Source organism: Nuphar pumila, chromosome 10 (genome assembly GCF_984573655.1).
Source record: "Nuphar pumila chromosome 10, dmNupPumi1.hap1.1, whole genome shotgun sequence".
Lineage (NCBI taxonomy): Eukaryota > Viridiplantae > Streptophyta > Magnoliopsida > Nymphaeales > Nymphaeaceae > Nuphar > Nuphar pumila.
The window spans coordinates 77683135-77694244 of NC_143258.1; the positions used below are offsets into that span (position 1 = coordinate 77683135).

The following is an 11110-nucleotide window of genomic DNA, read 5'->3' on the forward strand; positions in this document are numbered from 1 at the left end:
TTTTCAAGTGATAGCCTGATAAGAATCAACAAGGTTTAATTAACTCAGAGAGAGACCAGGAAAGCTTCCAGCCCTGACTGGCCGCAAGTTTTTAGTGGAGTTGGATCATATAAAACGTAGAGGTCTCAACGGATAGACCCTGCTAAAATGGGTGCATCTGGATCCGAGTCCAAATAAGTGGGGACGTATGAAGTCTGGATTTGAGTCCGACCGGATTTTCCATTAAAAAAAAGTACCCAAAAATATTTTGTTTTTATATTGAAAAATTGCATATCTTAATCCGAACTCGGGAATAAAATTTCATAAACCATACCTGGCACAGTTAATAACCGGACCTCATGGATCCAACCCGGATAGTTAATTGGGCCCTTTCATTTGTAACCAAACCCTGACCCTACCGGATCCAGTAAGAGTGGGTATAGGGTCATACTGAACCCATTGACACTCCCTATCATAACCGGACCTGGTCAGCTGACACTGCTTAGAAGGAATCCCTTTTCGCCGTATCATATTCAATAACACACAAATATTACGGACCAATTATCCTATCATGATATAGATATCAAAGAATTTTACTACAATTATGAACAAACAAGCAAGAGTAGAGAGACAGATTTTAGGTATAGAAGACGAGTTCATCTATTTGGCGCCATTCACATTCATCTCATTTGATCTTACTTGGCATGCATTGGATCTGGACCTATTTTCAGTTCTGGACCCGAACTCTATCTTATCAACAATGTCGTGCATACGTAAAGAGAAAGTGTTGGCTAGATTGGACCTCGACTTCAAGTTTTGGGACTACATATTTCCACAGTTTGGCAATTTTCTGTCATCAAGGAATTCACTCAAAATACATTTGCTTCTTAACAAGCAATCAAGACGATGACAGAAGGCCTAAGATATCAAGGCATCTAGGAAACTGAAACCGGATGAATGAAGATTGAAATCCCTCTCAATATTGGATTGTTGTTTCTTCTACAACAAGAAGGACAATGAAAGTTCAAAGCAAAAGAAGAAAGAAAAAGATGGCATTCATAAAATGAAACATAATACATATTGGCTTTCAAAATACAAGAGATGGGATTTTCCAACAAATTGTTGTTCTCGGAAAATACTGGCAGAATGTCAGCTGAATGATTAATCCTATAGTTTTTACTAACTCTGAAAAAAATGAATAGTCATATGGTGACAGCTAAGAAATAAAAAATACAAAAATCCAGCAGTTAATTGCGTAGTGAATGCTTTACAAGTTGGGTATCCCTCACAAAACAATGAAGAAACAGAAGGCATCTTGGAGTTGGAACTGCTTACACCAATTCAGGAAGTCAAGTTATAATCTATGCTTACATAGATATGGCTGCTGATACGGGGATACAGCCATTTTATGAAGTTTTCAATATAACTGGCATATAAGGGGACATGATAACGGGGCCAAAGTGGTGTATCCGTGTGACATAAGTTATAATTCATCAGGCATCTCATAGAGCTGGTTCATCAACAGTCCTGATATAGTGTCAGTGATGTCCAAGCCTATAGCAAGAACCTGATGCATCCTATTGGCGTTGCTTCTTCTGCACTTGCTCGGCAGGAGCGCCCGTCTGTTGACAAAATTTGCCAGCGGAATCAGTTCTTATACATGAAAATCATGTGTAATATCATGTTTCTTACATACTTTGCTACCCCCAGATTCGTAAGGGCATAACAAGGCTAAATCATAAGGATTGAATAGTTTATTGTCATGCAAGGAAATTGGTTCACAAAAATGAGGATTGGTTTGGGTCCAAACCAGTCTTATCTCCTACCCATCCTAAACAGTTTGAACTTTGAAGAGCATGGTTGTAGGCGTTTGCTTCATCTGAACTTACAGATATATTGTAGACAAAAACAGGCATTAGGTGAGATTTTTCACGTTCAGGTGTGTTTTTAGAACGAAGCAAAGTCAATGGTTCATAACATTTGATAATAAATACTAATAATAAATTTTCTGGTTAAATTGATTCAAAACAAAGCATGTTTTTCAGTAAATAAACAATCATAACCACAACCGCAGGTCCAAATTAACCAAAAAGCACCTACAACTATGCTTCTTTGAACTGGTTAGGACGATTAGGAGATAAGACCGGTTAGGACTTAGGACCACCAATATATATATATATATATATATATATATATATATATATACACACACAAATACACATACACGTGTGGGTGCATGGTCATAAAGTTTTGGCATATTGTGTCGCACTGAGTTTTGAAACCTTCAAAAAACCTGCTTACATGTAAACACAAGGTCCAAAACCTGTTTCCTACTAAACAAACCATGTAGATCACATCTGTAGGGTGAGACCCACAAAAAAATTGAAACGAATGTGAACAAAATGGTGTTGAGAAAGAGAGACATATATCTACTACCGTGTTTGATAGCTGTTCGCTGATATATGACATGGACCTCAACATAGCATCTAGAGTGTCTTTGGAGACTTGAAACTTTACTTCTCTTTCTCCAGAAGGCGACTTGGTATAATCTTGAAGCTGCAGCTCGTATTATCAGAAACAACAGTTAGCCTATTACCAGATACATCGTCAAGGGTAGAAGAGAAGTACTTGCAGGCACAGATGCAAATCTGATGTTTGCCCATCTAATCAATGCAGTTGCATGAACAATTATTCCCTAAGCTTCATGAGTCTATGGGTAGAACAAAATCTGCAATCAGTTATCAAAATGGTGATTTTAAGAAAGCAACAATATGAGAATAAACTTTCAAAAGAGGTTGGTTTGGTTAGTGAATGAAGTTACAGAAGGTTGGAGAAGACATTGTCACATCTCGTAGCTTCTCAATTAATACCGAGTCCAAAAAGGGCATTGAATTCCCAAAGATATGATCCTCTTCAATCAAATTCCAAGAATAATTCACCAAATTAGTTTTCAGTGTTTCACGCTTTCAACGAAAAGCTGAACTTTGGAACAGACCTTACAGGGATCTGCACAACCCCAGCTTGACATCTGAAGAAGGAAAGTGAAAGGAAATAACTGCATAGTATCCACTTTATACTCTCCTCATGAAGTTATCCAAATACAAGATGTTATGACATTTGTGTATGCACATCATGTCTTTGTACACACCATACACATGAATGTGCACGTCTGACTATTCACAATCCAATAGGAACTTTGAGTATGGAGGAAAGTAACAGTGTAGCCTATATAAGGGGAAAAACTCTAATTAGGAAATATAGAAAAAAACACTTATCATGATATATCATGACATTTAGAGAAAACCTTCACATATTTTATAATATTTAGCCATTTCAAAAATTTACTGATATTTGTATAGATTAAGATATCAAATAGAACTAGTTCCTAAGAATTTTTTATTGAGGTTGACTGAAAATATTACTTGAGTTTTTTATTTATACCAGGTTTTTTTTTACCTTGTGCTTGCTAGATTTTTATGTTTCTGTTCTGGTTTTGGTTTTGGTTTTGCACATAGGTTTTAGTCGTATTGGTTTGTTTGGATTGAGTATTAGGTGGTATCAAATGCACGATAACCCTTGTTTTCATGACAAAATGAATTTGGATTCAATAGAGTGAGTAGATATGATGGGTTTTTATTAGGTTGCTGGTTTAGGTTTAGTTCATGGGCTTTTTCTGAGTTTTTTGCTTCAATCCAAATAGATGTAGGTCTAGATCTTGTCAGGGAATGTTTTATTTTATTTAGAATATTAAAAGCAGATAAAACTAATCACCCACTGTTGTTTTCACATTTCAAATGATTATATTTCTTTTTATAGTATAATTATAATTTTATGCATTTCATATTTTAATAAAATGCTAAATTACTGATAATTTGGCAATATATAGGTGATATTCAGTGCTGATAGCAAACGGCAACTTTCCTATATATTGGCTTGTGACAACAGTATGTAGTAGGATTCACTGAACTCAATGTTGTTTAGCTAAAAAACTAAATATGGAAGTCAAACCCAGATAGGAAAAACCTGTCATGTCTACCCCAGATCGAACAAACCTATTATGCCTACCTGTTCACTAGACTGAACAAATACACCCAGACTTGAAAAGCATTGTATGAGGCAAAATACTCCCACAGTTTTGTGCTTCCACATGTAAAGTTCTGGTTAAGTTATTCTTGAACTCTTTCATAATTTCCTCACTACCCCTGAGACTGCACACATGGCAGAATGATGATGTTTTGCATTATGCCTGACTTCTACAAATTATTTGCAGTCTTAGAATAGTTAATTATTTATCCATTTAACATATTATTTTACACCCTATGTTTAAAAGACAATGTCTGTTTGTTAATATTTCATGTACTCAGAAAATCAAACAAAAGATGATGATTTAGAAGAAAGCCTGTCATAATTTTATACATGCAACAGAAAAAAAAACTGCCCTTTCCTCCAATTTGACTAAGAGTGTTGCACTAATTCTTCTCATAATAGTATTATTTTCTCCTCATATTCAATTTGAGAGTACTGTTAATCAATTTTAACCTATAGAAAGATGTACCAGTTATGGAAACCACCTATGTACTGGTATTCCTCGTTTTAGCTCTGACTCCAGTTTATAGTCTCACTTTTCTCACATTTTGTGTCTAGCTTCAGTTCTTTTTTCTTGTTCTAAAAGTTTTGATGTTTTATCTTGAGGCATGCGCCTTATAGGAATTATCATCTTCAATCCACTTTATGTTCTTAAACTCTGGCACAAAGTCATTTAGGATCAAAGAACCAATAGAGCAGTAAATTTTCATACCTTCAAAGTGATGATAGCCACTCTGTTAGCTGCAGTTGAATTCTGATTCTCTATTGTCCATGTCATCGACTTCAGGCGTGGGATAAAAACCTAAATGTTCCACATGGGATTAAACATATATAAGAAAGTCAGAACCTATGCAAATCACTAAGAGCTAGCAAGGTCTTCTTTGGCAACAAACTTTCGGAAGCTTGTTCCTTTGAAAAGCTGAAAGCACAAACCAGGCTTGCCTTTGGCATGAAAAGGCATATGAACTGAGCTAAAAAAAAGGTAGAATTGATATATTTCATACACAAAATGTACCCCAAAAATAAATATATATGTATCGCTTATGCAACCTTTATCGAATAAAGAATGTGCAGAGGGGAAAATAAATTGATTATAGTGAATACAGTTAGCGAGATTGATTTCCACATCCATCAGTTCTTTGAAATGCTCACAGTTGAAGGAAGTGTTAGGAATATCAAGCTTCTACCGGTAAAATGTCAAATTATATACTTGTGTTATTCTGGATGGCTTCAGTCTTACATTGCTTACTGACATAGAACATGTATATAAAGATGCCCTCTTAGTTGTATAACTCTCTCCTAGAGAAAGCATAGATACAATCTACTATCAACTATTTATGAGTCACCTCTCATTTATGTTTCTCTAAAATTCTTTGCATTTTTTCAGTTTATCTCATTCTATGCTTTTGTCATTCTTATTTTGTGTTGTTAAATATAATACTACAATGCAAGTAAATGCACAAACACTCAAGTTATGATTGTAAGTATGTGCTCAATATAATGTTTAGGGTACAATAACGTAGCTCACGTACCAAAATAACAATCAAATGAAATATTATACTTTTATTCTTTTCCAAAACTGTTATAACAATCTCAAAGATTCAGTGGAAAATATACAAACTCAAGCTATAACAACATGGAAGCAGGTAAAGAGGGTACCAATTTATCAGGAGGAACATCATCCTGCTGGGTAAGTACAGGAGGCATGCAAGACTGACTTTGGTTGGTAACCCGAGTTGTAGAATCATCAAGATTGTCATGGCTTAAATTACTGCTTGTATCATCTCGGCGTGGCCACATTTGTGATATCTCTGAAGATGACAAACTCGAGAGTGCAGGTGTGGGTGCAGAGTTAACTTTGAGCTGATAAGACACCCTTGTCTTTGGCCATAGGGGCTGAGAAATAAAGCAAATCACATATAGTCAGTGGATGCTATCTGTGGATGCTATCTGTGAGAAAAGGAGGATGGCTGAGTTTTGATGTAATAAATAGAAACTTAACCCCCAACAAAATTTTCCTTAGAATAATAAAGAGCTTACTTGGTCCTTTGAAGCCTCCTCCTTCCACTGGACCTGGTACTTCTGCAATAGCAGCACAAGATCATTCTGCAACTGAAGAGGGACCTCACTGGGAAACAGCTTTTGAATATCATCCACACAGAGACTCTCACGAGCGCACTTCCTGATCAACAATCGCAGGCAAGCCAATACCTAATAGTGGTCAAAAACTTTGTTTAGGTTTGAAGAACCGTTTCATCTTGTCATAAAGCAATAGGAAGCACATGAACAAAACCCAAAATTTAGTCCTAGAAATTCACAGATTAAACAATCAAATGCCATTCAATAATTGCAAAGATGGCTACCTTAAAGAAATGATGATTGATGACCCTCTTATCAAACTTAAACTCTGAATTGATACCTGGTGGTTGCATCACAGCCATCAATAGGGATATGGGTTTTTGGCTGCAAGCTGCAGCCTCCCACCAAAACTAGCAGTTTTCTCTTTTTTTGTTTTACTTATTCTTCTTGTCTTTAACTTCAAACACAATAATAATAATAATAATAATAATAATAATAATAATAATAATAATAATAATAATAATAATAATAATTCGGCGAAACAAATTTCAGCAACACTCAGAACTCTGAAATGCAGAATGGACAATTTTGTGAATTCTCAGAGCCCCAAAAGGTGGTAAAAGAGCAATTTTTCAAGTACCCACCATGGTAAAAACTATCTGTATGCAAAACCAACAAAGAAATGCAATAAAGAAACAAAATATACTAACCCAATACAACTATAACATGCATACAACTAAACAAATTTATGGCACCAACATAGGTCGGTGATTAATGGTAACCCAAAACGAATCAATTTATGCTTAAAAGGGTATGAACAACCATACAAAAAGGGTCAAAAAAAGAAAGAGGAGGAGAAGGAAGATTACATACTGTGTCGAGCTCCTTTGGGGATGGAAGGCTAAGGAGGCCCTGAATGTGGGATTTTTGTTGCGATTTCAACCCGGTTTTCCTCGTACTCCACAAAGTCTGGATGATCTCTTCCAGAACTTCATTGGATTTTTCTCCGAGGAGCTTTGGGAGGTGTAGGAACAGCGACTTATCATCCATGGTAGGGGCAGAAGCAGAGATTTTTCCACCGGCTTATCGTGGGCGTGAAGCCGCGAAGTGGCCAAGTAGGGCTGTGAATGGTATTGACTCGGTTCGGGTCGTGTTTTGGTATGGCCAGGAGCCGAAATGGCCCGACCCAATTTGACCCGTTCTTGACTTGTACCGGATCCTATAGGACCCGGTTTGGTAATCAATAAGGAGGTCTGATTAATAATTTGGGATAGACCCGATTAGCATACTGAGTACGGCTGGTAAACAAACCAAGAAGCTCATGACTGACTCAGCTCGGTTTGGCTCGTGACAAACACGTTCGTAATGGATTCATATAGCTGGTGACCCGAACCACAAGCAGTTTGTTTATTTTGAAAGGAGCCACAAACAGTTTGTTACTTTGTTTAGCTTAAACGAGTTGAGCTCAGACACAAGGTCTTGAGACTCCACTCGAATCAAGTGACCTCGTATGAATAAAATATGGGCATATATTCATATTTTACGTGTAATATATAAAGATAAGGATGCATGAAAAAAGCATATAAAAATATATTGGAAAATGATCGCACTTATGGAAGAAATGATACATTTTCCAAAAGGCCCCACAATTTTTCAAATCTTCCCAATGTTCAAATTCGCAAATTGCACACTTTTTTAGGACCTTTTCATCCAATGTTGTCGATATCGGTCCCGTATCAAAAATTTGGCCAACAAGTTGATACTGATACTCAAGTGAATCGTTCTGAATCGGCTAAAAAAAATTTAAAAATATTATGTGTCAATTAGAATGTGACATGTGTTAAAGCTATTGAAATAATTTTAAAATAATTTAAAGTGTTTTTTTATTCATTAAAAAATAGTTGATTCAGGGGTGAAGCATATCGATTTTCTGTCGGTTGATATAGGCCGATACACACTGATGCTAACAACATTGTTTTTTATCCTTTGCACGATCAAACTTTGTGAGGTTTGCATGACAATATATTAGTACTCTCTTCTAGTATCACAAATTCTCACTAAAATGTAGATTCACACATTTTTTTTTTCAAACCTCAAGATGTTTGCATAATAGAATTTATGAACCCTTTGTAATTGAAACATGCATAATTTCGCAAATATCATACTAAATTTGCATATATCATATGGAAATCCACACATGTATGTAGACATTTGCATATAATATGTTGCAAATTTTAATGAAGTTTGCACTCTCAAACAACCATCACAAATAATGTACGACTTTCATGAATCGTGCCTACGAATTTCCCTAGATGAATATGCTTTGTATATGCAGAATTATTGACTAATTTGCGAATTTGCTGAAACAATGAAAATATTGGGGATGAATACATTGCGAATTTCCTTCTTGGTTGCAGATTTGTGTACCAACATTAAATGGGACCTTTCAATTGTTTAAAACCGATTGTTTGCACCTTAAGGCTATTTTTTCATAAACTAGGTTTCTTGTAGTCCCTAATGTCCTTCTCTCTGGCAAAAGATTTTGACAACTATTTATGGCAATTCATCATTAGCACTTCATCATAAACTTGAATTAGCATTTTTTTTAAATATTGGCATGAGTTACATTGTTTTGTGGAAGAAGTACATGGTTTTTAAGTTATCTTTGTATATTCAATAGTTTGTTATATTTTTTCTTTGTTTAAATCATTTATGTGTGGGTGTCCTTTTGTCTAACTAGTTATCCTAAATCATTTATTTTCTTAACGATTCATATATCTCTATCCTCTAATTTTGTTGTTTATTTGTTGTGTATCTTATATTATAAAAATGATTAGGGAACACTGTTTTTCTTTCGTAACGATTCGAGTTTTTGCATTGTCAATAGGCTATTTTTTTTATTTTTTGCAATGATTTTTCAATAGCCTATAATACCCATTTGTTTACCTATATTCTTCATTTTATTATTATAAAATTTTTTAAATTTATTTATATAATATGGCAAATGAGAAGACGGTCTCAAATGGGCCACACTCACACCATCTGCTAGTGTTGGAACACATTAGAAAAAACCAAAGAAAAAAATTATACATTGGGTGCTACTTCCTAGTATGAAGTAGGGAGTAGGCTTGACACATGGGTAGAGAGGGAGCCCCCTCCATGGACAAAAGCCTGGGTGTAAGATATTTTTCACAAAAAATGCAGCATTATTAAGTTGAAACACAAAAATATGTGTTCAACCTCGGAGCAACTAGCACTTTCAGTGTAACCCAAATAGCAACTAACACTTTCATCGTGGCTTAAATCTAAGACTAAATCTGCAAAAAAAGTTGACAAGTATATAGCCACAATTATGTCTTATATCTCGAAAGTATCTAAGAAGGGGGAGGATGACTCAATGGTGAAGAAGTTCGAGTGAGTGGCTCAACTTTAGGTTCTTAACCTCAATGCCCGGCTAGACAAAGCTAGAGACACAACCACCTACAGTGGCAGTAATCAGATGGAGATGGAGAGTGTAGAGAACATAGAAAAAGGATCTTATACAAGGGCAGACGATATACCTCAGCAAGTAAAAAATAGAGAAGTTAGAGATGTTGATGTGGAGATTGATATCAAGGGTCCTTGAGAAGTGGAGGGGAGTGAGAGTCCTTTGGTTGAATCAGAGAAGGATCCTCAAGAGTCTGAAGTTGATGTCCTGGTAAATCAGTCCTTGGAGGAGAAAATGCATGCTCTGAAGAACAGGTCGTAGCGGGGAATAAGGTTTGGAGCTTGTGGACAAGTACTTTGTTTATTTGTTATTATAATATATATATATATATATATATATATATGTGTGTGTGTGTGTGTGTGTGTGTGTGTGTGTGTGTGTGTGTGTGTGTGTGAAACATGTTTTTAAGACAACTAATTTGATTCTTGTAATTTAATATTTAAAATATTATATATGTGTGTAAAATATGTTTGTAAGATAACTATATTGAGCATTGAAATTCATTGATTAACTATGTTGTGAAATTGATGGATCTGCAGCGACAAGATTCAGATGATCCAACAAGCCATATACATTGGTTTGATTGGTTTCAAGCACACAGGTGATTTCTAAAACTAATAGAGTAAGTAAAGAACATGATGGATCAAATGTTTTTTCAAAAATTCTTGAAAATCACACTGTGGAACATTTTTCATAGTCTCTTAGAGGTCATTGTGCAATTCTCGAATTCGATAACCAACACATTTCAGTTCGAAAATATTGAAATGACCATCACATTGAAGAACGTGACACAAATCACTGAATTTAAGTGCCATGGAGAGCCAGTGAGTGCACATTATTAGAGAGATTTTAAACACACTTTAGGTGTTTATCTACGAGCGAATGAGGATGTGTTTGAAGGTGAAAGACTTAAGTTATCATGGTTGATGAAGCACTAAGATCCTATAAGGGCGAGGAGAATGAAAGGAAAGCCATAGTATATAGGAGAGAAACCATTATGAAAATATATGAAACCTGCAACATAACATTAAACCTATCGAGTATGAAAGAACAATAAACACATTATTGAATAAATAACGTTATCCTAATATTTCTTTAATGTTCTTATCTCCATTAGTTGTGGATCCCATGAAATTGTACAACTTGAATTCCCTCGCATTCATATTCATTTTCCAAAAAACCTAGTGTTGGTTTTCTCAATTGATAAGAAATAAGATTTGCCACATAAATCAAGTTTAAGGTTGTGCACGTGAAAATTTATGTTTTGTATACCTTGTCAGATTCAAATAAATGATACTACAATTTGCCAATCTCCAAGCAAACATGAGCCCCCATCTTTCATCCCTTTAGTTTTGACTATTTGTTGTGAACAATTAATGTTTACCAATTATTTTTTATTAGTTGGTAAAAAAGATAACATAAACATCGCTTTTGAGATACATAAAGAAATACAGTGTAAGGTAAATGGTCTTTAGCAGT

General features: G+C 35.2%; 1 protein-coding gene across 1 annotated transcript; it reads right to left on the reverse strand.

The window, feature by feature from the left end:
• Positions 1-1087: 1087 nt before the first annotated feature.
• On the reverse strand, positions 1088-7213 carry LOC149826925 (uncharacterized). Its single transcript, XM_090020173.1, has 6 exons — positions 7018-7213; positions 6106-6276; positions 5725-5961; positions 4778-4867; positions 2416-2535; positions 1088-1601 (listed from the first exon to the last, which is right to left on the reverse strand). Exons 1-6 carry the CDS (start codon positions 7192-7194, stop codon positions 1557-1559), a joined length of 840 nt encoding a protein of 279 aa, XP_089876299.1. The 5' UTR covers positions 7195-7213; the 3' UTR covers positions 1088-1556.
• Between the last annotated feature and the right edge of the window lie 3897 nt (positions 7214-11110).

Excerpts from the sequence above, each read along its gene's own strand:
- LOC149826925 (XM_090020173.1), bottom strand. The coding sequence starts at position 7,194 with ATGGATGATAAGTCGCTGTTCCTACACCTCCCAAAGCTCCTCGGAGAA. Across the intron at positions 6,277-7,017 it reads CCCCAAAGGAGCTCGACACA|GTATTGGCTTGCCTGCGATT; the intron begins GTATGTAATCTT and ends GACCACTATTAG. Across the intron at positions 4,868-5,724 it reads ATGTTCCTCCTGATAAATTG|GTTTTTATCCCACGCCTGAA; the intron begins GTACCCTCTTTA and ends TGGAACATTTAG.